The following is a 27388-nucleotide window of genomic DNA, read 5'->3' as shown; positions in this document are numbered from 1 at the left end:
TTTTTATTTTTGCTTGCATGATTTTCTTTTCTTTCTTTTCTTTTTTCTTTTTTTTTTTTTTTTTTTAATGATGGACATGCCCTTTCATCATCTTGCTTTATTTCTTCCTTTTTCTTTTTAGGGTCACACCTGTGACATATGGAAGTATCCAGGCCAGGGGTTGAATCACAGCTGTAGCTGCTACCTATGCCACAGCCACAACAACACTGGATCCTTAACCCGCTGAATGCTGAACAAGGCCAGGGAGCAAACTTGCATCCTCACAAAGACAACATCAGGTCCTTAACACACTGAGCTGTAACAGGAACTCCTCATCAACTCTATTTAAAGGTAGTGCATTATTCACGGGCCGGTTTCTCATGCCTTGTCTGTGAAATTTTCTGTGATCATGGCAGCCCCAAAATATTGGCAGCTACCTCTGAACCATCTCTATTTGTTAGCCCTTGGCTGTGGCACTTATATAACACTTGCTGTTATTATTTGTATTTTTGTTGTCTGTGTCATCTCTCCATAGATAGATGATAAACTCTGAAGTTGGAGGTTTTCTCCTAGACGGTTTTGAATCTTCTCTGTTGAAAAATGGAATTGCTTATTTAATATTCACTTGTTCTTTATTTTTTTATTTTTTATTTTTTTGTTTTAAAGGATTTATTTATTTTACAAAAGAAATGTATCTTTGAACCAGCCAAGTTCAAAGTTAGAAGAAGGGTACTTCATTTGTTCTTTAAAAGTAGTTCTGTTAACAACACATTCTTTTAGTTCATTTTGTCTGAGAATGTCTGTTTGCCATTTGTCCCCAAAGGATATTTTTGCTGGGTATAGAATTTGCAGTTGACTGTTCTTTTGTTCAGCGCTTTAAAAAACATGCTGCTTCCTTCAGTCTCTATGGTTTCAGATGAGAAATTTACTATTATTCCAGTTGATGTGCCACTCCAGATTGTGTCATTTCCGTCTGGCTGATTTCAGGTTTTTTTTTGTTTTGTTTTTTATTTTCAGTCTAGTTACAATGTTGGGATGTTAGGATATTTTACTATTGACCCCCACCTTGGCATGGATTTCTTTGGATTTATCCTGATTCAGGATAATGCCCAGTTTCTTAAATCTGTGTGTTTGTGTCTTTTGCCAAATTTGGGAAGTTTTCAGTCATCATTTCTTTGAATACTCTTCCAGCCTCACCCCATTTTCCTTGCCCTTTGAGTCTCTGATTGTACCTATGTTGGATCTTGTGTTCTTTCACAGGTCTCTAAGTCTTGATTTATTTTGTCAAACTATTTTCTCTCTGTCATTTGGACTGAGTGAATTCTGTCAGTTGTATAATTTCTATTTGATTCTTTTTTGTATGTCCTATTTATTTCCTGAGAATTTCTGTTTTCCCTTAAATTTCAGCAGAGTTTGCAGTGGATTGTTAAAGCACTTTTATGACTTTTAAAGTCCTTATCAACTATTCCCAACATCTCATTTGTCTCTGAGTTGGCATCCTTTGTTTGGTTTGCCATTTAAGTTGTGGTTTTCCTGGTTCTGGGTGTGATGGGTGATTTTCCATCATATCTGTTTTGCCTGAACATATTTGGAAATTTTGGGTCCTCTTTAAATCCTGTATTTCAGCGGCAGTCACCCTGTTTAGATTTAGCACATTGGTGCCAATGACAGGTTAATTTTCAGAGCCTTGTTAGTGTTATTTTAGTCTGCTTGGTTGGTTGGGGGGTTACTGGATCTCCCATTGCTCCCTGCTTATACTGTGGGGGCAGAAGGGTTTCCCCTGGGTTGGCATTGGCCATCTTTTGGTGGAGGGAGGTAGATGCAGATCTCTGGGCATTAGGGGTTAGCGACTTCCTTGAGTGTAGCGGATCCTTCCTGTCTATGAGGATAGAATGGGCATTTTATTTATTTATTTATTTATTTTGCTTTTTAGGGCTGCACTGGCAGCATATGGAGATTCCCAGGCTAGGGATCTAATTGGATCTACCTGCCACCCTATGCCACAGCCACATCAGATCTGAACCACGTCTGCAACCTACCTACACTACAGCTCATGGCAATGCAAGATCACTAACCCACTGAGTGAGGCCAGGGATCGTACCTGCAACCTCATGGTTCCTAGTCAGATTTGTTTCCACTGTGCCATGACAGGAACTCCCAGAGAGGACTTTTCTTGATATGCTGTCTACTGGTGTCCCATGGCTTCTCTGAGGTCTCTGTGCAAGGGAGGTGGGAGTCTCAGGTGGTAGAGCCAAAGAGACTTCCTGGGCAGGGCCACATGTCTTAGTGCCTATGTCTTGGCTCCCCAGGTTGCTTCTTGATGGTGGGGCTTCAGAAACACTCCCTTTCAGATGCTGCAGGATTTGCCTGATGTTGCTAGAGGGCTTCATTCTATCTGGGGTAGGAGTGAGCCGCCATGTGCTGCCTGCTATTAAAATGGGGGTTAGCACATGCTGGGTCTGGGTGGCTGCCTTTTTTGGGTGGGGGAAAATGCAGGATAACCTTTGCTGGGCTCTTCTTGAGTCCTGGAGTCACAAGGCATTTTGCTTTCTTCTTGCCACCTTTTAGACTTACTAAGTTTTTCTTTTGTTATTTCCAGGGTTTTTTTTTTAGTACTTAGCAGGAAGGAGCAGGAGAAATAAGTCTATGCTATGTTGTCCCTAGTCATTCATTTTTAAATGCGTATGTCAAAGCTGCTACTCTGATTTGACCCCTAGCCTGGGAACTTCTGTATGCTGCATGTGTAGCTGTAAAAGGAAAAAAAAATGTTAAGAAAGTTGAGCATTGATTTTCCCGCATTGGGCAAATCATATCATTGAGCTGTCTTACTTGATAGGTCAGGAAACTTTGAGCCCCAGTCAGTTTACATGACTGGTCCCATTGCTAGTTAATTGCAGAAGCCAGACTTGATCTAGGCTCTTGGTGAGGAATCCAGTATATGTTTCACTGTAGCGTATTAAGTCAGAGTTACCTAGAAGAGAGCCTTGCAGTGCTTTAGCAGTTCCCTTTAGCAAGGCCACCAGGGAACTCCTATAAATTTTTTTTTCTCTTAAAGCATTCTGGCTTTAGAACCTTAAGACAGCAAGGACTTAATCCCCAAATGAAAAACCTATCTGAGGGAGTTCCTGTTGTGGCAAAGCGGAAACGAATCTGACTAGTATCCGTGAGGATGCAGGTTCAATCCCTGGCCTCACTCAGTGGGTTAATGATCCGGCATTGCTGTGGCTGTGGTGTAGGCTGGCAGCTGTAGCTCTGATTCGACCCCCAGCCTGGGAACCTCCATATGCCGTGGGTGCGGCCCTAAAACGCAAAAAACAAAACAAAACAAACAAACTGAATACAAGAAGAGCATCCAGTCTTACATTATGTTGACTGAGATTGAATGACAGACAAGCTGTGTATTTTTCCCCATTTTAATACTAATCATTTTTGATAAAGTCTAAGACAACAGACCTTCTGTGGTTTTACTATAAAACATCTGAGTGACCTTTTAAGATGTTCCTTCTTGCAAAGAAAAGTTCTGCCCATTGCTACCTCATCACCATTCATATTCTGATTCAGAGTGGGTAAGGAACATAATGAAGGTGGGTGGCATTGCCCACATAAATTTCTGTCCTAGCTTAGCAGTCTGTGTGGCTTTTTAACAGAAACTCCCTTTGACCTCCGCAGACATCCGATACTTCTCGCACTGTTTCCCCAGGAAGCTTTTTCCTGTATGGCAGAGTTGGAGGAATGGAGAAACCCCGACGTTAACTCTTTGGTTGTGTGGTTTTTTTTTTTTTTTTTTTTTTTTTTTTTTGGCTGCACCTGTGACATGTGGAAGTTCCTGGGCCAGAGACTGAACTGGTACCAGCAGTGACAATGCCAGATCCTTAACCCACAAGGCCACCAGGGAACTCCTATAAATTTTTTTTTCTCTAAGTCACCAAGGTTTTACAGAAAATAGGGCCAGAGCTGAACTGATGCCAAAACTCTTTGGCAATCTGAGAGGGGAAGCATTTCCTTCTTCCCCTAAGACTTTCTCTGAGGCACAGCATGAATGAGGTATGATAAATAGAATTAAACACTGGCTCTGTTTAATGTCATTTGGGTAATGACATAGGGGTCTCTGGAAGGAGTGGCCCTGCCTTCCTTGTCCCCCTTGTGCACTTGTTATTCTCTTTGCCTTTTTTGTCTTTTCTTCCTTTTCTACCGAGGTAGTCTGGTTGAAAAGTTAAAATCTCTGATCTCTGCTAAAAAAGGGAATTAAAGCTGTTGGCCTTTGGAGAACTTTTCCATCGCTCATGATAAAACACACATAGGCAATGCATATGCTAAAATCAGTTGTTTAGAATTTAGGGTAAAGTTTCATAAAAAAAATCCCATGCAGTATGACAATTTTCTAACCTGCCTTCTCTGATGCCTGATGCATGTAGCTGAGCTATGATGCTAAAAGGAAGGTAGTATTAGTACTAATAATTCACCAACTGTTGATTGGCTTAGAATCAAAGAATGTTTGTATCCCTTTGGGACCACTCTTCTGACCTCTGACCCTCAGCAGTGAGTCCGTAATACAGGGAGTGATGCTGATGTGTCATAATTGCCTGCACTGAGGCAGCTCACTGTACAGCAGTTGGCAAGTTCTGCTTTACGCTAAACCAGATCTGTTCCCTTTAGCTTCTTCATAGATTGGCTTTTTAAAACATGCAGGGTGAGCTTAGAATTGTTCTAATTAATGTCCCTCACCATTCAGAAATGTAAGTTATGATTCTGCTTTCCCCAGATTGTATCTTAATTGATGGGGGTTTTGGACCCAACATTTTCTTGAATGTTTGGTTTTTGCTGGTGTCCCTTTAAAATGTGGTCCCAATGAAACATAGTGCCTCAACGTTTTCTTACTTATGCAGGGAGTATTATTTCTTAAAACAAAACCTCCTACTCCTAGGCATATATCCAGAGAAAACTCTAATTAGAAAAGATACATGCACCCAGTGTTCATAGCAGCACTGTTCACAATAGCCAAGACAGGGAAGCAACCTCAGTAGGTGTTCATTGACAGATGAATGGATAAAGAAGATGTGGTATATATCACACACACACTCTCACTCACTCACTCACTCACTCTCTCTCTCTGGAATACTACCCATTCATAAAAAGGAATGCAGTGATGCCATTTGCAGCAACATGGATGGACCTAGAGATTATCATACTAAGTGAGGTCAGAAAAAGACAAAAATTTGTTTTTATTTTTTGCTTTTTAGGACCACCCCCACAACATATGGAGGTTCCCAGGCTAGGAGTCGAATCAGAGCTATAGCTGCCAACCTATGCCACAGCCACACCAACAAGGGATCGGAGCCTTGTCTGTGACCTACACCACAGCTCACAGCAACGCTGGGTCCTTAACTGAATGAGTGAGGCCAGGGATCAAACCTGCAACCTCATGATGACTAATCGGATTCGGTTCTGCTGCACCACAACAGGAACTCCGAAAAAGACAAATATTTAAAACTAAATTATTACATATCAAACTTGTTGGAGTAGAAAATAAAGACAGTTCATTAATGGCAATTTATATCATAGAAATACTTGTAATCAAGGAAATAAAAATTAGAAAGTACTGAAAAAGCCAATTTTGAAAAAAGTTGAGCAAACGGGATAATGAACACCTATGTACTCAATGCCTCCCTCCAGGAGTTAAGTCAAGGTCAAGTGTGGAGGTATAGTTCAGACTTGATACAAAGATACCTCTCAGAACTTACAGATCTGTTCCTAAGGTTTCCAGGTGCTTACATTAATAAGGATTATCTTTATATTATGTCTTCATCTGTGGAAAAAATGAAAGCCTGTATTTCTCTTTGAAAGGGTTCCATCTCAGATTCAGCCCCTTCTTTCCTTCTACGCTAACTGTCCTTGTGATAAATTTACTTTCTGTGGCATAGTTTGCTGAATGAAGGATGTTAGCTGATGTCTTGCTCAAGATCCTTTGACCTGTAACCTGGGAGTTGTTAATGAGCCAGAAAAGTTCATGAGGGGCCCATACTTTTCCTTTTCCTTTGCTTGTACGTGTGTGTCATTTTGGTCAGGGGAAGGGGGAGTTGATAATACCGTTAAATTGAGAATAAGAGTAATACAAAATTAAATGGAAAATACGCATTGGGGCATGTGGCTCTTTGATCATTGTTCAGAGTTACACTTTATACATCTTAGTGTGGCCTTTCAGTTACCTCCTGATGTGGAATGGAAACCAGTTGAAGTCAGGCACTGTGGATTGCATAATCTGCAGCTACACGCGTCTGCTGTATGTGCGTACATCTGATAACCGTGGAGCCCCAGTTATTCACATGGTCCGAGGTGAGCCCATGGGAGCTTGGCAGGGTGCTCGGGGATCCTAATGCAGGTTGTGCTTGAGTTGAGCAGGATGTGGGAGAAGAGGATTCCAGGCAGAAGGCAGGGTGTGGACAAAGACCCCCAAGGAAGGAAGGAACTTGACTTTTTTTTTTCCCCCTAGAAATAGGGAGGCTGATGAAGTTGGGGTTCACAGAGCTTAGGGGTGAATGAGGCTGGAAGGTAAGCTGAGACCAGGTCCTGCAGTGTATTTGAACCTTTGGAGGGGAGTTTGGGTTTTCCTGAAATACTGTGGAACGATGTTGCAGGATGTTAGCTGAGGACCAAGGAGATCCAATTTGTATTTTTAGTCAAGGTTTGCTGCTGCTTGGATGCAGGGCTGAAGGGCTTCAAGTGGAAGCAGAGTGACCAGCCAGTTTGGTCGTGGGAGGCGGGATGGGAGGGCTGTGTTCACAGTGGAGATGGAGAAGTGAGTGGATTCACGGCAGATTTTGAAGGTAGAGTGGATGCTGGGGGTTAAAGGAAAAGCACCAATCAGGATGATTTGTCTGAGAACTGCTTCTTGCCAAGTCTCGTAGCATGACGAAACATTTGGCACTTGTCAAGATTCTCAGTTTTGTCTTCTCTGATGCTGCACATCCTGTTACTTCATTTTGGCTGCTGCTTTTTCTCTGTCTTGTCTTCTTCTGCCTCCCCCTTCCTCCTTTTGTGAGTTTCCTTCATGGTTTATTTTGTGTGTGTGTGTTCAGCTCTAGATTTCCATTCTTTTTCCTTTTAAAAATCAGTCTTTGTTTCACCCGAATCACCCTTCTGCAGGTCATTGACGATCAGAACCTCTGGCCTTGATCTTTATCTGTGGCTGCTTTCCAAATTTCTGTTGAACTCATCTGCTACTGTTTGAAATATCTGAAAGGCAGTTACTTGTTTCTTCACCTTCAGTTGGCTCTTCCTACATACAGATGGCCAATAGGCACATGAAAAGATGCTCGACACTGCTAATTTAGTAGATCAATGTGAGTCGGAACTACAATGAGGTATCATCTCACACCAGCCAGAATGGTCATCATCAAGTGTACAAATAATAAATATTGGAGAGGGTGTGGAGAAAAGGGAACCCTCCTACACTGTGGGTGGGAATGTAAATTGGTGCAGCCACTATGGAAAATAGTATGGAGCTTCCTTAAAAAAACTGAAAATAGGGAGTTCCCATTGTGGCTCAGTGGTAACGAACTCAACTAGTATCCATGAGGATGAGGATTCAGTCCCTGGCCTTGCTCAGTGGGTTAAGGATCTGGTGTTGCTGTGGCTGTGGTGTAGGCCAGCTGATTCGACCCCTAGCCTGGGAACTTCCATATGCCCCAGGTGCAGCCCTAAAAAGACAAGACAAAACAAAGCAAAAACAAACAAAAGCAAAATAGAGTTGCCAGATGATCCTGCAGTGCCACTCTTAGGCATATATCTGGAGAAAACTATAATTTGAACAGATACTTGTACCCCAGTGTTCATAGCAGCACTGTTTACAAAAGCAAACTAAATGTCCATCGGCAGATGAATGGATAAAGAAGATGTGAGACATATACACAGATGGAATATCAGCTATAAAAAGGAATGAAATAATGCCAATTGCCACAACATGGATGGACCTAGAGATTATCATATTAAGTGAAGTAAGTCAGACAAATGATATCATTTATATGTGGAATCTAAAAAAAAAAAAAGATATAAATGAACTTATTTACAAAACAGACTCGCAGACATAGAAAACAAACATGGTTACCAAAGGGGAGAAGGTGGATAAATGAGTTTGCGATCACAGATACATGCTGCTATATACACAATAGATAAACAGCAAGGTCCTACTGTATAGTACAGGGAACAATATTCAGTATCTTATAATAACCTATACTAAAAAAGAATATATATATCAGAATCACTTTACTATAAACTTGAAAGTAACACCACATTGTAAATCAGCTATATTTCTATTTTTTAAAAAAATTGGCTTTTCCTCTCTTAACTTCTCTTTTTTTTTTCAATGGTTCAGTTGTTCCCTGCCACCCAGACAGGATAATTTAGTAATCTTTGATTCATTCATTTCCTTTGCTACAATTTGTTACAGAAAATCCAGTGTTCTTTCCAAGTTGTCAGTGAGAACCTGAAGTTCAGAAGGGTTGTCGCTTGCTCAGGGTCACCTCGCTGGTCACTAGTGACACGGTTGTGTGGGCACTAGTGGGATCAGTCTGATTCCAGAACCCCTTCGCCATTCACTGTGCTGTTCTTTTGCCAAGGGGCTTTGGAAGAAGGCTTCACCAAAGGACTATTAACCTTACTTTGTAAACTGTGTCACATGTTCAGACGTTGGGACTTTGGTTATTAACAATACTTACGCTAACTCTCTTGTTTTCTCTGGAAGTACTGCACATATCTCTTTTATGGGCGCAAACAAAATTGTCGATTTGCTATGCCACATGACCTACACTCTTCTGTTTTTGGGGAGAGGGAGCGGAGTGACAGTGGCGGGGTGCAGGTTCTGCCTTTTTTTCTCCCTAGCAATATATGAAAGGGCTTATTTACCCATATACTTGCAAACATGGAATTGCATGATTTAAAATAGTATTGGTCATCAAGCGTAAAAGCTATTATTTAAAATTTTCTTTTATTGCTGGTGAAGTCAAATTTATGTGTGTGTGTGTTTATTAAGTGGATGGATGAAGCCCACCCATAGGGAAAGCCGTCTGCTTTGCTCAGGCTGCCAGTTGGAATGGGATGTCTTCTGGGAACACCTCATAGCTAAGCCTGGAAATAATACCTAATGCGTTATCTAGGCAGCCCGTGGCCCAGTCAAGTTCACGTGTAAAATTAACTATTATAGGCACATTGTCTTATACCTCTGCCTGCCCTGACGATCAACTGTCATCCATTCTTTAGTTTTGTTTCGGCTTTAGCTTTTTTTTTTTTTTTTCTGATTATAAAAGTTAGTTAGGAGTTCCTGTCGTGGTTCAGCGGTAACGAACCTGACTAGCATCCATGAGGATGCGGTTTGATCCCTGGCCTCGCTCAGTGGGTTAAGGATCCAGTGTTGCTGTGAGCTATGGTGAAGGTCGAAGATGTGGCTTGGATCTGGTGTGGCGGTGGCATAGGCCAGAAACTGTAGCTCCGATTCAACCCCTATCCTGGGAACCTCCATATGTCCAGGGTGCAGCCCTAAAAAGACCAAAAAAAAAACCCCCAAAAAACCAAAAAACAAAACAAAACAAAAAACCCAAAGTAAAATATACTAAATGAAGACTATTTTGAAAAGGGTGAAAATCATTGGTTAAGATTTTGGTTGGGGGCTTACCTTCCACACTGTTTTGTGGGCACTCACATGCCTTTCTCATGCTTTGAGTGAGTTTATAAGGGGACCACAAGTCTTGTTTCTTTATACAACACCTCCTTTTATATATTATTTCTTATTAAGATTTTTTAGTTGAAGTGTAGTTGATTTACAATGTTGTGTTAATTTCTGCTCTATGGGAAAGTGATTCAGTTATGCATATATTTATGCATACTCTTTTTAAAAAGCATTCTTTTCCGTTACAGTTTATCCCAGGACACTGACCATAGATAGCTCTCTGTGCTCTACTAGGATCTTGCTGATGAACCCGTCTGTGTGTAATAGCTTACATCTGCTAACCCAGCCTCCTGCCCCACTTGTTTTCTAACAGCTTTTCGGAGTTGGCTTTGTTTCCTCTTTCCTGCTGGCTGTGTGTTCCTCCTTGGGCTCTTTCTCATCCCACTGTTCTCCACCGGAAACCTTCCCTTCCCAGGGGCTGTCCACAAAACCTTTTCTGAAAATTCCTGACCTCTCCTCTAATATCTCTGCCCCATCCAGAAAGACATTTTGATCATTTGCGTGTGTTTAATAATGGCGTTGTGAGGGAAGGGTCTCGTGGCCCAGTGGCGGTGGCATCTGTCGTTTTGATCCCTGCAGTGAGGAAGCATATTGTGCTGCTTTGGACTGAAAGCTGACTCCAGGCTTCAGATCCTGGCTACGCCACTTAACACTCTCCGGCCCCTCTGTGTCTTCTTGTGCTTGTCCCTAGAGTGCGGTGAGCAGTGCTGACCTAAGAGGGTGGCGTGAGAAATGAAGGAACTAATGCATGCATGTGACCAGCACATAGGAGGGGCCAGTAAGTATTAGGTGGTTGCTGCACACACATGAACCATTTGGAAGCACTGGATTTGAAACAATTTTCTTTTCCTTTTTTGTCTTTTAGGGCCACACTTGGGGCATATGGAGGTTCCCAGGCTAGGGGTCTCATCAGAGCTACAGCCGCTGGCCTATGCCACAGCCACAGAGACGCCAGATCCAAGCCTTGTCTGGGACCTACACCACAACTCATGGCAATGCTGGATCCTTAACTCACTGGGCGAGGCCAGGGGTCAAACCTGAAACCTCACAGGTACTAGTTGGGTTCGTTACTGCTGAGCCACAGGGGAACTTCATGAAACGACTTTCTAGTCAATGATGAGTGTTAGCATTTCTTTCCTTATGTTAAATGGCCCATCTCATGGACTCAGGCCCTGCCTGCTGCAATTTTTTCAGTGGACTGTTTTCTGCCTTTAGAGACTTTTTGATGGAATTTTCTGTATTAACATAGGAAAATCTTAGTAATAATTTTGGTCTTTTTTTTCTGTTTGCCCATTACACTTTTGTTAAATTTTTTTTTCTTAAAGTATAGTTGATCTGTGGAGTTCCATTTGTGGCTCAGTGGGTTAAGGACCTGACCTGAATGTTGTCTCCATGAGGATGCAGTTTTGATCCTTGGCCTCTGGTTAAGGATATGGAGTTGCCACAAGCTGCAGTTTAGGTTGAAGGTGTGACTTAGATCTGGTGTTGCTATAGATGTGGTGTAGACCTCAGCGGCAGCTCCGATTCCACCTTTAGTCCAGGAACTTCTATGTGACACAGGTGTAGCCATGAAAAGAAAAAAAAAAAAAAGATAGTTGATTTACATAATTTGGTCTTTCAAAGGTGATTTTTTTTTTAATTTTATTTTTTAAAATTGAAGTAGTCGGTTTACAGTGTTTGTTAGTTTCTGGTACAGCAAAGCATTTCAGTTCTATTTTTATATATATTCTTTTTCATCTTCTTTTCCATTATGGTTTATGACAAGATAGTCACTATAGTTCCCTGTGCTATACAGTAGGACCTTGTTATTTATCTAGCTTTATATATAGTAGTTTGTATCTGCTAGTCCCAGACTCTTGATTTATCCCTCCCCCACCCCTTTCCTCTTTGATAAGCCTGTCTGTTTTCTGTGTCCGTGAGTCTTTCTGTCTTGTAAATCAGTTCATTTTGTCATTTATTTTCAGATTGCACATGTAAGTGATCTCATATGATATTTCTTTGTCTCACTGACTTTAGTATGATAATCTCTAGATCCATCCTTATTGCTGCAAGTAGCAAGATTTCCTTCTTTTTAATGAGTAGTATTCCACTGTGTATGTATGTATATCTATGTATCTTCCTTACCCATTCATCCATTGATGGAAATTTAGGTTGCTTCCATGTCTTGCCTATTGTAAATCATGCTGCTATGAACCATCGGGGTGCATGTATCTTTTTGAATTAAGAGTTCTCTCTGAATATATGTCCAGGAGTGGGATTGCTGGAGAATATTAGTAGCTCTATTTTTTTTTTTTTTCTTTTTCTCCTTTTTCTTTTTTTACTTACTAGGGCAGCACCCATGACTTATGGAAGTACCCAGACTGGGGGCTGAATCAGAGCTGCATCTAGAGACATATATCACAGCTCATGGCAACGCTGGATCCTTAACCCACTGAGCGAGGCCAGGGATCAAACCCGTGTCCTCATGGATTCTAGGTGGGTTCATTTGTTACCACTGAGCTGCAATGGGAATTCCTAATTTAGTTTTGTAAGGAACCTCCATAATGTTTTCCACAGTGGCTGCCTGTACTCATTTGCATTCTCCGCAGCAGTGTGGCAGGGTTCCCAAAGGATGTATTTTGTGTTCGCCGGCCTTGAACCCATGTTGTCACTCACGGTGGCTGTTGCACAGCTCCTACCAGGGAGAAGGGCTCTGCTCACAGCCTCTCTGAGGACAGGACCTCTGGGCGATTTGATGGGGGTGGGGTGGGGGAGGCACTGGACCGCTACTTCTGTCACGACCTTCTGTGGGAAAGAAACAAGTGGGCTGTTTTCTCTTGAGAATTCTACTTTGGGAACGAAGATGGGAAAAGCAGTGGGGACTGAAGTTGGAAGAATGCCTATCAGGTAACGTGAGGACAGTGGATGGATCCTGCCAGGCGGTGACCTGGCCGCAGACCCTCTGACAGAGCAGCAGGACCCACAGCAAGATTGGATAAGAAATAGAAGAAAACGTACAATTAGAAGTGCAAGGAGCTCCCGTCGTGGCTCTATGGCTAAAGAATCCGACTAGGAACCATGGAGTTGCGGGTTTGATCCCTGGCCTTCCTCCGTGGGTTAAGGATCCGGTGTTGCGTGAGCTGTGGTGTAGGTCGCAGACTCGGCTTGGATCCCGGGTTGCTGTGGCTGTGGCGTAGGCCAGCAGGTGTAGCTCCGATTAGACCCCTAGCCTGGGGACCTCTGTACGCAGCAGGTGCGGCCCTAAAAAGACAAAAAAGACAAAAAGAAAAAAAGTGCAAGAAAAGTAAACACTCAGAGAGGGGCCAGGTCCTATGCCTGGCAGAGGGCATCCCAGGGCAGACAGTAGGGCTGGTTCTCAAGACAAGTTCTTCACCTCACACCCCCCACCCCCCCACCCCGCCCCCAGCCCTTTGCACTCATGACTTGAGTCTTTCTTTCTTGCCTTCAAAAGGCGCTCGCTTCCAGAAGGTAGGGAGCGTATGAGTCCTCCTTCCCATCTAAAGGATTCCCCTCATTTTTCCTGATGCCTTCCTTCCATGTCCCCCTGTGGTTTACAGCGATGTAAATTTAACTCACTTTCTTGAACACTGTTCAACCCCTGTCCTGCTCTGTGTTTTTCTGATGTCCTTTGTTTCTGGTGTTTTTTTGAGTTTGTCTTCCACTGAACCCTATGTGTACACGCAATGACGGAGGTCATGGACTTCCTGGGGCAGCAGTCACATCCTCTTGTTTTTCATACACCACCCTGGGCTGTGCAGAGTGCATGGGTAGTGCAGGTTGTCAGGCTTTTCCTGTGGCAGTGCCCCCCACCCTATCTTTTTAGGGCTGCACCTGAAGCATATGGAAGTTTCCAGGCTAGGGGTCCAGTTGGAGCTGCAGCTGCCAGTCTACGCCACAGCTGTAGCAACCCGGGATCCGGACCCTGTCTGTGACCTACACCACAGCTCACAGCCAGATCCTTAACCCACTGATCGAGGCCAGGGATCAAAACCCCATCCTCACGGATACAAGTAGGGTTCGTTACCGCTGAGCCACAGTGGGGACTCCCTCTTGTGGCATTTGTTTTAGTTGCCATGATCCTGGTTTAATTTGGGGCACAAGTGAGGAGGTTTTAGCTCCTCCTTAGAGTGAGTCTTGATTGGTGTAATTTTTTTTTTATTTTAAGTAAATAAAGTGTTTGAGAGAAATGGGAGAGTTACACAGTACTCCTGGCTTTGGTTAGTGACTAAATGTCTAGTCTGTGCCGTGGCATGGTGATACTCCAGTGGCTGAAGCGTGGGAACCCTTCTATTTATTAAGCCAGATGGACACCTGATGTCTAAATCTCTGCTAATATTTACCTTGGGGCTTAAGCGCATATGGTGGTTAACAGGGTAACTTGTCTTCACATGATCCACTCTATGTGGTTTTATTTTTCCTTCTGTCTCCCCTTTCTTAGGATATTTTGGAAGCCACTTTATTGGCCAAGTTACTGTATTCAGTAATGAAATGTTTAAATAATACTGTGTTTTGTCACTGAGCTTATTAAATCCCTGCTCTGGAAAACAATACTTGCAAGTAGTGTTCTTATCTACTCTATATTGCCTCAAATCTCAAAGTTACCCTGTTTTCCCTTAAAAGGAAAAAACAAAGTATGTTCATGTGCTAGGGCTGTCAAAACAGTGCCACAGATGGGATGGCAGAAGCAAGAGATGTGTTGTCACGTAGTCTCCGAGGTTCAAGTCCAAGATCAAGGTATGAGCAGAGCTGGTTTGTCCTGAAGGCTAAGAGGGAATTGTCTGTTTCTTGGCCACCCTCCTTGATTGTCGGTGACCGTCTCCTCCCTGTCTTTTCACCCCATCTTCCCTCTACGCATGTTTGTGTGTCCAAACATCCCCTTTTTAAAGGACGTCAGTCATTGGATGAGGGCCCGCCTTACTGACTTCATGCTAATTTGATGTCCTCTTCAAAGACCCTGTCTCCAAGTAGGGGTGCATCCTGAGATACCCTGGCTTAGGACTCCAACCTCTGAATTCTGGGGGACATGGTTGAACTCTTAACAGGGGAAGGAGAACACTCATTACCACTACCCCTAAAAACCAGGCTTTCTTGGCATTGAAGCCATTAAGCTGTAAAGGTGATGGGTATCGCTGGGGAGTTTTTGTGTATAGGTTGAGACCCCTGAGTTGGCACAGTTGTTGGCACAGTTTCCAGAAATTCTTTTTTTTTTTTTTTTTTTTTCCTAGGGCTGCTCCCGCGGCATATGGAGGTTCCCAGGCTAGGGGTCCAATTGGAGCTGTAGCCGCCGGCCTACGCCAGAGCCACAGCAACGCAGGATCCGAGCCACGTCTGCAACCTACACCACAGCTCACGGCAACGCCAGATCCTTAATCCACTGAGCAAGGCCAGGGATCGAACCCGAAACCTCATGGTTCCTAGTCAGATTCGTTAACCACTGAGCCACGCTGGGAACTCCGTTTCCAGAAATTCTTGAAAGAGCTACGGTTCCATCTCCCCGGGGTCAGAGCAGTGGCCTGATTTGTCTTCCTGCTGCTGCTGTGGTCTTGTCCTCAGCCTGCTCTCAGTACAGCAGCCAGAGCGATGCTGACGATGGTCAGGTCACGTCCCTCCTCCCTCCTTAGTCCACAACGCTCCAGAAGCCCCACGTCTTGCTCATCATGAAAGCCCAAGTCCTTCCTGAACTGCTCTCCTTGTCCCTGACCTTGTTTTCTGTCCCTCTTGCTGTCCCCCCGCCTCCCCAGGGTCAGCTCTGCTGTCCTTTCCTGTCCCTGTCCTGCCTCAGGCCCTTGCACGATGGCCCCCTCTGTCAGGAAAGTCTTCTCCACGGTTCTCTGTGTGGCCTGGTCCTTTTGTCCGGCACCTCTTTCACGGTTGCCCTCTTCTCTGTGAGGTCTGCTCAGACCTGCACGACCTCCCCTGTGTATTCCTACCCTGCCCATAACCTTTCCTCACTCTCCTCTGTGGCACCTGCCAGCTCCCAGCATCCTAAGTAATTGATTTCTGTTTTGTTCTCTGTCTTCTCTCCGAGACCTCGCCCCCCAACCTGGTTTCTCTCCCTCTCTCATCTCAGTTTGTGCGATGTGTTTCTTGCTCTGTTCCCTCTGCCTAGAACGCTGCCCGGCAAGTAAGGAAAAGTCGGGTGTGGTGTATAGTTAAGGGATGGAATACTGAGCAGGGAGCTGGAATTCTGGTCACTTGGGTTCCTGGAAGAATAGGTGAGATGAGGGTAGGTGGGATGAAGGAGGGGACAAAAGGGTTCATTGATAGGGGTGTGTGTGTGTGTGTGTACACTCGAGTGCATGCACACACGCTCTCGTGTCTTTCATTTTAATAAATAAACATCACTTTATTCTTTTGTGCTACTTTATTTTTAAAACTTTACTATAAAAATTGCATAGAGTAGTGAACGTCCATTTACCCTTTCTTGGACCCACCAAGTATTTAACATTTTGTAGCATTTAGTCATCTCTTCTCTTCTGTATGTATATATTCCATGTGTCCTATGTCTGTCTCTCCTCCTCTTTCCTCTCCCCAGTGGTAACTACTAGTTTGTTCTCTATATCTTTGAGTCTGTTTCTTTTTTGTTATATTCACTAGTTATTTTTTTTAGATTCCACATATAAGTAATATTGCACAGTATTTGTTTTTCTCTGTCAGACTTATTTCAGTAAACATGATACCCTCCAAGTCCATTCATCTTGTTGCAAGTGGCAAAATTCCATTCTTTTTTATGGCTGAGTAGTATTCCACTGTATATTTGCAACATACCTTCTTTATCCATTATTTGTTGATGGACACAGAGGTTGCTTCCTTACCATTACTGTAAGTAATGCTGCTATGAACATTGGGGTGCATGTGTCTTTTTGAGAGTGTTTTCATTTTTTTTTTCCAGATTTATACCCAGGAGTGGAACTGTGGCTTGTATGGTAGCTCTATTGTTAGTTTTTTGAGGAATCTCCACACTGTTTTCCATAGTGGCTGCACCAGTTTCTATTCCCACCAACAATGTGTGAGAGTTCCCTTTTCTCCATCCCTACCAGCATTTGTTATCTGTGTTCTTTTTGATGATAGCCATTCTGACAGATGTGAGGTGATAACTCCTTGTGGTTTTGATTTGCATTTCTCTGATAATTGACCATGTTGAACATCTTTTCACGTGCCTGTTGGCCATCTCTATGTCGTCTTTGGAAAAATATCTATTCAGTTCTTTTTCCCATTTTGAAATCAGATTTTTTTTTTAATCTTGAGGTGGATGAGCTGTTTACATATGTTGGCTATTAATCCCTTGTCGGTTATATCATTTGCTTATATTTTCTCCCATTCAGTCGGTTGTCCTTTCATTTTGTTGATGGTTTTCTTTGCTGTGCTAAAGCTTCAAGTACCACCAGTCTTTGTTGCTCAGATTTAGGCTCTTCTCCGGAAATGTCAGCCATCCTGGTTTCCAGCATGTAGTCTTGTCATTTACAGTGTTTGTCGGCCCATCAGCTGTTCTCGTTTCCTATGAAGTGTAATTAGAGAAGGTGGAGGTTGGGAGTGTGTTGGCCTGAATATTCTCTTGCAGGCTTCAGCACTTCCCCTTACCCCACAGCCCATGGGCGCACATACTCCTCACTGACAGGGGCACCTGTTGCTGTCATTCTGTGCCTCATCAGATTCTTCTAAAACTGGATTCTACACTCAAACCTGGATTCTGACTGAGCTCTCCTTGAACCAGGTGTGTGAAATCGAGCTAGTTGTCCAGAGTTGTGCTTTCATTGCCTGTGGTGTCAGTGATGTTCAGATTGGGGTCCGTGGGGTGCAGTCTCATTGAGGAGCACTCTTCGGGAGATGGAGACCAATGCAGCAGAATCCTTCTTCCTGCCTCCACCTGAGTAGCATTTTTGGTGTGTCTTTTTAGGGCCACACCCTCGGCCTCTGGAGGTTCCCAGGCTAGGAGTTGAATCAGAACTGTAGCCACCAGCCTACGCCACGGCCACAACAATGCCAGATCTGAGCCGTGTCTGCAACCTACACCACAGCTCATGGCAATGTCGGATCCTTCACCCACTGAGGGAGGCCAGGGATTGAACCTGCATCCTCATGGATACTAGTCAGATTCGTTTCCACTGAGCCATAGTGGGAACTCCCACCTGAGTAGCTTTGATTATCTCCTGTTTCCACAACTTACTAGTTGTACGATCTTGGGCACGTTGCTTAACCCATGTGTCTCAGTCTCCTCCTCTGTCGAGTGGGTGTGATGATAGAACCGGCCTTGATACTGAAATGAGTCAATAAATGGAAAGTGGATGGGAGAGTGCCTGATATTATAAGGTGTGGTGGGTGGAATAATGGTCCTCCAAAGATGTCCCTTCCTAATTCCCAGAACCCTTGAATGTTGTTTTAAGTGGCAAAAGGGACCTTGCAGGTGGGATTAAGTTAGGGATCTTGAGGTGGCAAGGTGATCCTGATACAGCGTGGTGGATTCATCGTAATCAGGGTAGTCCTTAAAGGAGGATGTGAGGACAGAAGCAGAGGTTGGAGTGATGTGATTGGTGGCTGGGGGCTGCGAGCAGAGGAATGTGAGTGTCCTCCGAGAGTTGGAAAAGGCAAGGAAGTGGACTCCCCCTTAGAGCCCCCAGAAGGAATTCAGCCTGAGAGACCCATTTTGGACTTGTGACCTCTGGAAATATAAGAGAATGCATGTGTATGTGTTAAGCCGCTAAGTTTGTGGTAATTCCTTCCAGCAGCAATAGGAAACAAATACAGTGTTTGAAGTGGAGCTGTTTTCCTGGTTCTCATGGTCAATAAGATTCTCTTTGAACAGGGAGATGTGTGGCCAAAGACAGATTGTAAACCAGTGGGCTGAGTGGTCACCAGCCTGCACCCTTACCTGCCAGCTTGCTGTGGCTGGTCTTCCCCATACACAGACCCTCGCCTGCGAGGCCTCTGCATTTGCCAAGGGTGTGCTCTGAAACTGAGGTCTGGAATCGGGGAGGGAGGTGGGGGGCATCTCCAGTGTGGACCCGCCTGTGGGGTTCTCTGTGGTGCCAAGGGCACTCCCTTCTTAAGTGTTCCTCGTGGGAGTTGGTCACTTTGTTCTGTTGTCTGTTATGGGCTGTACTTGTCTCGAGGCCAGGTTTATGCATTTGGTTTGAGGCATCTGCATCCTTGTGGACTCAGCTTTTGTCTCTCTAACCCTGTACATTTGTCAGCTCATGTCATTCCAGTGACTTTGTTATTTGTATTAAAAAAAATTTTTTTTTTAATGTTATTGGCCATATCCATGGCATATGGAAGTTCCCAGGCCAGGGATTGAATCTGAGGCACAGCTGCAGCAACACCAGATCCTTTAACCCACTGTGCCGGGCCAGGGATCAAGCCCAGGCCACTGCAGTTGGATTCTTAACCCACTGTGCCACAGTGGGAGCTCCTGTTCTAGTGACTTTAGATGGTGCTTATTCTGTGATTAAGAAGAACTTTCTACTTGGACACTCCAGTTGGGCTGGAGGACCTTAACCTGACAGCTCCAGAGGCCATGCTGGCCCTTAAGCTGCTTCTCCAATGTGATTTGGCCTTCAGGCCTTGACTAACTCAGGAATGCATTTTGGGCTCATGAGATGTTTGCACCACCTTTAAAAATGTGCAAAATGTGTCACTTTCTTTTTCTTTCTTTCTTTTTGCCTTTTTTTTTAGGCTGCACCTGTGGCATGCGGCATTTCCCCGGGCCAGGGATCAAAGCAGCGCCACAGCAGTGGCAATGCCAGGTCCTTAACCTGCCACACCAAAAGGGAACTCCTTTTCATTTCTGATTTGTCCAGAGAGTCCTTAATGCTGTTCTTGTACGTAGTGCTGCTGCCGGTTTTGTAGACCGGGAAAACACGAAGGAATGTAAGAAGCCAGTCGGCGGTCCCAGAGGAATTTTGTTTCACTTCCAAGTTACTTGGAGTAACATCAGCATTATTTCCTTGGCACGAATCTGGCGTGAAAGACATTGAGTTCTTCAAGTCTGTACCCTGTTCTTCCCTAAATAAAACACAGAAGGCCTGGGGGACATGTTTTGATGTGCAGAATGGGTGGCAGAGCTCCCCTTGGCAGCACCTCTGCATATTTGCTAATCTAGTTATTTGGGTCTCTACATGCCGAGGAATGTGAGCTTCCTGGTGCAGTTTGCCTCTTGGGAAGAAGGTTTCAGATTCCAGGATGGTGTGTGAAGAATCCTGTGTTTCAGATGTAATGAGGGCAAAAGGCACCTTGCCCGTTCATTTTTCTTTTCCTTTCTTTTCTTTCTTCATCTTTTTAGGGCTGCACCTGCGGCATATGGAGGTTCCCAGGCTAGGGGTCCAATCAGAGCTGCAGCTGCCAGCCTATGCCAGAGCCACGTGGGATCCGAGCCGCGTCTTCAACCTACACCACAGCTCATGGCAATGCTGGATCCTTAACCCACTGATCGAACTCGTGGATACCAGTCGGGTGTGTTAACCACTGAGCCATGACAGGAACTCCTCGTTTTTCTTTTCAAGCCCAGAATTGGAGAGGATGCCGCGTTGCCTCAGCCGTGCCAGTTAGTGTTTGGTTCACGGGGCCAGAAGTCACAGGACGTAGTCTGTAGATAAACCTTCTTGCCAAGGTCAGGGCCAGGCTTGTGACTTGAGGGGCTGTGATGTACCCAGAGAGCTGTCTCACCGTGGAGTAGAGCAGCTTAAATAGAGAGGTTTCCCACCCTCCCGAGGGCCTGTAGGTGTCTAATGGTTGGTGATTCTCCCTGAAAACCATCCATAGGTGGCTGTTCTGTAAGAAATAATTTCCTCACTTGTTGAACCATCAAGGGCAAACAGGGACAATTCCAACCAGTGTCTGGAGGCTCTCTCAACCTGGATCTAAACTGCAGTTGGATCTCTCTACGTGGTGTCCTGCAGCTCAAGTTCAGCAGGTCTCAAATAGAACCCCTCATCATTCAAACGGCTTCCAGCTCTGGGGAGCGTTACAGTGCCTGTGTTTCTTTCCTGTTTGTCTGCAGATCGAAGACCTAAAACTCCCCCCGGGTGGGAGACTCTGAAGGCCAAGTCCATTTGAAAGAGTGCAAGTCACAAGTCACTTGAACTCTTTTAAGTTAGCTCTGCTTCTTGTGTGCATGTAGGCTTGGCATTATCCATCAGTATATGCCAGCCCTGAAAGTGCTTCAGGACAGCAGTGGTAATTAGAGTGCTTGTGAATTAGAGGCAGGAGAGGATTGGGTGGTGGTGGAAAGGGGGCTGGCGCACGGAGGCACACACTAATGAATTTTCTATTTAGTTAGGGTTCTCTGTTCCAGCTGTTCAGATAACCTGCTGAGATCCGGGCAAAGAACCTGGGAATAATGCTAAATCTCCCAAAAGTCAGAATGATGTAATGGAAAGGACCTTGGTAGAAGCTTGAGAGACGCAGGAGTCGATCCTTTGCCTCCAGGACATGTCACCAGAGGTCTAAAGAGGTCTGCCACCTTGATGAAGTCACTAATCTTATCTCTGAACCCACCGAACCCATTTGTAAAATAAGGTCACACGGGCACCTACCCTGCAGGCTAGTCCTAAGGAGTAAATGAAATGTTATTTGTCAGTCCGTTTGCATAGAGTAGGCCCTCAGTAAGGGTGGTCCATCTAGTGGCCCTTCTCCTCCTTCTCCAGTAGAGCAGTGTTGCCAGCTTGTGTAACTCGAAACTTCAAGAGTGGTTGAGTTTCATGTGCAATGACGTTGGGAAGAAAAACCGTTCTCTTTGGCCCAGAGCACCCTTGTGCTCATTTACTGGACTGCACTAAATGTAGTTTACTGTCTTAGGATTGTATATTATGCTTGTGAAGGTAGAAACAACATGGGAGAATGAGTAAATTTAAAATGTACTCCGTAAAGGTGATAAATGTGTGATTAGAAAATGGAAGTGGAGTTTGCGTGGTCAAAATTTTAAATGATACAGGTTTTGTATAATGAACTCTAATAGCACCAGAAAGAAGTCAACAGAGAAAAAAATGATGATTACTCTGAAGTAATAATAAGAATTGATGTAACTGCGATACCTATCACAGAGGTAAGAGAGAAAAGCATGCTATGTACCTAGGGAGAAATAATGTCTAATAGAACCCAAATTCAGGATGCTGTTAGAAATCCTTTTGACTAATGAGATTAGCAGTTATGACATAAACACTGAAAAATGGACACATATAAGTTTTAGCTTCCCAGATAGTATCCTGCCCTGACCATAAAAAAACACGATCTTTAAAATAGCCTTGGAGGGAGTTCCCATAGTGGCTCAGCGGAAATATATCTGACTAGTATCTGCCAGGCTCAATCCTTTCCTGGCCTTGCTGAGTGGGTTAAGGATCTGGCATTACTGTGATCTGTGGTGTAGGTTGCAGACGTGGCTCAGATCTGGTGTTGCTGTGGCTGTGGTGTAGGCCAGCGCCTATAGCTCTGATTTGACCCCTAGCTTGGAAACCTCCATATGCTGTGGGTGTGGCCCTAAAAGGACAAAAGATAAAAAGGTCCTTTGATCTGCTAATTTTGGATAAAATACTCAAAAAGAAATGATTCCGGAGGGGAAAAGTGGAATTTACACCTGTATTTATAGTTATGTGTGTATAATATAATCATTTATATATTATGAAGATAGTATATATGAATAAGTGCATATAAACATACACATATACACACACATGCACAGATGTCTACACATATATGCACCCAAATGGAGCCAATTGCATGACCCAGTCAAGAACTGGCAAACACTAGCAAAATGCAGCAAGATAAAGTTATTAAAATTGATAATGAGCCCATATGCTATTAATATTTGGAAATAGTTGCATGAAGTCGATTAAGAAAGAAAAACCCTTGTGTGGTCCTTGTTTCAAAATACAGGGAAAGGGGGAGTTCCCGTCGTGGCTCAGTGGTTAACGAATACGACTAGGAACCATGAGGTTGCGTTTCCATCCCTGCCCTTGCTCAGTGGGTTAACGATCTGGCGTTGCCGTGAGCTGTGGCGGCTCGGATCCCGAGTTGCCGTGGCTCTGGCGTGGGCTGGCAGCTACAGCTCCGATTCAGCCCCTAGCCTGGGACCCTCCATATGCCTCAGGAGTGGCCCAAGAAATGACAAAAAAAAACCAAAAAACAAAAAGCAAAACAAAACAAAAAACAAACAAAAACAAAAAAAAGAAATACAGGGAAGAATAAGCCTGTTGGCTGTTGCCTCAGGGACAAGGTATTCTGCAGTAGAAGAGTAGGTAACTCCAAGAAAATACTGACTAAATAAGGCAATGTCAGGTGATCGGTGCTCTGAGGTAGATTCAGCACCCTGGAAGAGAGAGGGGTTTAAGGCAGCGGGCTGATGCTGTTTCAAGGAAGATGATGAGGGAAGGAGGGTTCTGTGAGCTGGACCAGCCCAGTGGGGATGGGCGTGGGGGTGGGGAAGGAGCCCTTCTGGGGGCTGGAGCAGCATTTTTGAAGCCTGTCAGTCTGGAGTGAATTTGGCATGTGTGAGCCAAGATCACACCAGTGTGGCCAGATCTTTGGGAATAATTGTATGTTTGCCTGGATTACAATAGAATAGTTATTTTGGAGTGGCCTAAATAGCCAGGCTCTACTTTTTTAGAGTTTAAAAATTTTTATAGTTTCATTGTGAAATGACAGCAGACGTACAGAAGTATATGAATCAGGCATACATTTTATTTTATTATTTATTTATTTTCTTTTTGGCCATACCCACGTCATGTGGAAGTTCCCAGGGCTAGAGAGCAAACCCGAGCAATAGCAGTGACAATGCCAGATCCTTAACCTGCTGAGCCACAAGAGAACTCCAACAAGTGTACTTTTTTTTTTTTTTCCTCATCATGGTAATTAGTATTTTTTTCTTTTCTTTTTTTCTTTTCTTTTTTGTCTTTTTAGGGCCACGCTTATGGAAGTTCCCAGGCTAGGGTTCAAATCTGAGCTGTAGCTGCCAGCCTACACCACAGCAACTCGGGATCCGAGCCAAGTCTGCAACCTACACCACAGCTCATGGCAGCGCCGGATCCTCAACCCACTGAGGGAGGCCAGGGATCGAACCTGCGTCCTCATGGATACTAGTTAGATTTGTTTCTGCTGAGGCACGACGGGAACTCCAGGTGTACATTTTAAAGCAGAATGATAAAGAAAATATCCACAGACTCACCACTAGGCTATGGACTAAAATAGCTTTAATCCCCTTGTTAGCTAGCGGTCGTACTGTGTCCCCAGTGGTAAACCTCGTGTGACTTTTGAGATAATAATTTCACTTGCTGGCATGTAATTTTGTGACCTTTATGTGCAACACAAATGTAGGGTTGAGTGTAGCTGGTTTGGAACTTTATGTGAAAGAAGCATACTGGGTGCATTGTTTTGTGTACTTCTTTCTCTCAAATTGTGAGATTAATTCACATCTTGAGACATGAATTGGTAGTTATGTTTACTCTCTAGTACATGATATAGTATAATTTAGCCATTTGTTTGGCTTTTGATTGGTGTTTGTGTTTCCAGTGTTTGGCTGGTGCCGTGGTCAGTTCTGCTATAGCAAGTACGTGTCTGCAAGTACACGTGTGCAAAAGTTTATCTTGGGAATTCACCTAGAAGGACAGTTTCAGGTTGTAGGACATCATCAAACATAACTAGAAAATGCCCAAGTACTTAAAAAGTAATTATACCGATTTTTACTCACCACTGGCAACATCTGACGATTTCTGTTGTTCCACATGCACCAAATCTTGAGTCGCCAGACTTAGGAGTTTTTGCCAATCTGATGAATGTATTGAGGTTTTATTTTCACATTTATAATCACTAATGGGTTTGAGCACCTTCTCATGTGGCTTGGGGCCATTTGGCTTTCCTTTGCTTTTTTTGAGAAGGGCCTATTCAGGTACCATGTTCAATTTCTCATTGGAGTGTCTCCCTTACCTCATTGCTTTCTAGCTGTTGTTTGTATCTTCTGGGTCTGTGCTTTTCTTCACTCTTTCTATGTCTTTAAAATTTTAAGGAGTTCTCATTGTGGCTCAGTGGGTCAAGAACCTGACATAGTATCCACGAGGATGCGGGTTTGATCCCTAGCTTCTCTCAGTGGGTTGGGGATCCGCATTGCTGCAAGCTGCGGCTTGGATCTGGTGTTGCTGTGGCTGTGGCATAGGCCGGCAGCTGCAGCTCTGATTCAATCCCTATATTGGGAACATCCATATGCCTCAGATACAGCCATAAAAAGAAAATACATTCAGATTTGATCAATCTTTCTGTATTAGTTTATCTATTGATTTGTAATAAATCATGCCCACACCTATTGGCCCAAAAAGTAGACCCCTGGTCAGTATGGTCTTAGCAGGACCACCTTCTGCATGGCGAGATCTCTGCTTCTGAGTATGGGGCTGTCTCAGTGATGGAGCAGTATGTGGGGGGGCCTGGACCACAAGTCTTTCATCAACCAGCAGGCCAGCCTGGGCTTGATCACATGAAGGCCAGAAGGTTCCAAGACAGTGGAGCAGGGGTGTCCACAGGTTCTTTAGCTTGGAGGTTCCGAAGTAACCATGTCACTTTCATCACATTCTTTTGGCCCCAAGACCAGCCTGGATTCAAGGGGTGGGAGAATGGACTCTGCCTGGTACCTGAGTCCCTCCCATTGAAAAGGCCTTCCTACGAGGAGGTGTGGAGCGTTGAGAGCATGCTTGTAGTCCAACACACTTTACAGTGTGGTTCTGCTTTTCTTCCATACTCCAAGGGTAAGAAATTCCAATCCCGTATCATCTTCTGGAAGCTTTTTGGTTTAGCTTTGGAAGCATGAAGTTTCTAAAACCGTGCCAGTGGAGGATGTTGATAATGAGGGAGGTGGGGGTCTGGGGGAAAAGCTGTACCTTCTGCCCAGTTTTGCTGTGAACTTCTTCATGTAGTCTGTTAAGAAAAAATTGAAAAACCCAATCAAAGCATAACAGCCACTGAAAGAGCTGATGAGCATCACTAGGAAGTTTAAGTGAGAAGCAGCAGCTTCCAAGGCTCGCCTGTACATGGGGGAACTTTGTGCTTGATGATTGGAGGTAAAGCATTGGTTAAAAGGAAAAAAAAAAAAAAAAGTAGCATTTTCGTAGTTAAGAATACGAACTTTTGGCTTTCGTTCCTTGTTGGTTAGCTGTAATACAAGGGCTAAAAAAGAGATGATGGCTGCTCCTACTGTCTTACCATCTAATTGAAATAGTCTTCAGGGTTTTTTTGTTTTTTGTTTTTTTTTTCCTTTTTTAGGGCCACATGTTTGGCATGTGGAGGTTCCCAGGCTTGGGGTCCAATCAGAGCTGCAGCTGCCAGCCTCCGCCACAGCCATAGCCATGCCAGATCTGAGCCACGTCTGCAACCTACACCACGGCTCATGACAACGCTGGATCCTCAACCAGCCAGGGATCAAACCCACATCCTCATGGATACTAGTTGGGTTTGTTAACACTGAGCCACAATGGGAACTCCAGAAAATAGCCCTCAGTTTTGACATTGTGTGCTTTGCTTTTGTGCCTCTATGTATTTTTTGCACAAGGGTTTTGATCAGCAGCTATGGATTGTGTTGCCCCCCCCCCCCCCCCACAATTTTCAATTTGTCTGACATGGACTTGTACTATGACACAATCTTGTCAGTATTCCTTGGATTGAGACAGGAGCCTCATGGGCTGCAGGAGGCAGTGAGCGGTTCTTATAAAGCGTTTCAAACCAGAAGCAGGATTGTACCCTGGTGAGGGTCTGGGCTTTGGACAGATGGCTCTGTAGACCAAGCCTTGCTGTTGTAGTCACTGCGCAAGTTTGTGCAAATTACTTAAAATCATGGAGCTTTGGCGCTCTGTGGTGGAATGGAGATAATCTTTATTTTATATAGCTCTGAAGAGTATTGAGTGAGATGTTTATATATGTGTGTGTGTATGGAGTTCCCTGGTGGCATGGTAGTGAAGGATTCAGCATTGTCGCTGCTGTGGCTTGGGTTCGATCCCTGGACTGGGAATTTCTGCATGCCACAGCCTTTGCCAAATATATATATAAAATATCATCTAGCATGGTGCCTGGCTCATAAAGTAATGGTTAGCCTGTTGCCTGTTTTTGAAGTAGGCTAGTGCTGTATTTTCTGGTAATTGCCATTAAAAATGATGAAGACCTATAGGTATTTTACAGAATGGATTCTTTCTCTGTCTTTTTTTTTGGGGTGGGGGGGCTGTGCCTGCAGTATGCAGAAATTCCCAGGCCAGGAATCCAACCTGCGCCACTGCAGCCGCCTGAGCCATAGTAGTGACAATGCCTAATCCTTAACTGCTAGGCCATCAGGAACTCCCAGAATGAATTCTTGCTGCCATTTAAGCTTGGCCTTTGGTTTACCTCCCTGCTGCCTTTTGCTGTGAAAACTCTTTGAATCCCCTGGGTTTCTCTGGCTGGAGTTGGGCCATCCATTAAGGGCATCTGGTCAGCTGGCTTTGAGCTTTGAGCCCTTTTCTGTTTGAAACTTTGGAAGCTGGCCCTCAAGCCTTGGGAGATACCGTCAGGTGCATGCGCTCCTCATCATAGCTGGAGTTCTTGAATCGGGCAAGTTCTGACCTGAGTGAGTAGAGAGAGGGGAAGGGCTTCAGGGAATAATGCGAAGCAGTCAGATTGCAGAGGAAGATGAGGGCAGGGGAGAGAGTCAATATTCCCTCAGGACCTGCTCCATCCCAGAGCACAAGC

The 27388-nt window shown here is 44.3% G+C and overlaps 1 protein-coding gene across 4 annotated transcripts in view; it reads left to right on the top strand.

Moving 5' to 3' along the window:
• ARHGAP10 (Rho GTPase activating protein 10) overlaps positions 1-27388 on the top strand; it is a 349503-nt gene that overhangs the window by 68216 nt on the left and 253899 nt on the right. The window contains exon 1 of one of the 4 annotated variants that reach the window (XM_021100660.1): positions 9509-10478. The exons of the other annotated variants lie outside the window; for them this stretch is intronic. Coding sequence (XP_020956319.1) covers positions 10433-10478 — 46 coding nt within the window. The 5' untranslated portion in view covers positions 9509-10432. Of the gene's footprint in view, positions 1-9508; positions 10479-27388 lie in introns of those variants that run through there. 4 annotated transcript variants of the gene reach the window in all.

Source organism: Sus scrofa, chromosome 8 (assembly GCF_000003025.6).
Source record: "Sus scrofa isolate TJ Tabasco breed Duroc chromosome 8, Sscrofa11.1, whole genome shotgun sequence".
Taxonomy (NCBI): domain Eukaryota; kingdom Metazoa; phylum Chordata; class Mammalia; order Artiodactyla; family Suidae; genus Sus; species Sus scrofa.
The sequence above is the reverse complement of the archived record's forward strand: the minus strand, read 5'-3'. Positions and strand labels throughout refer to the sequence as shown.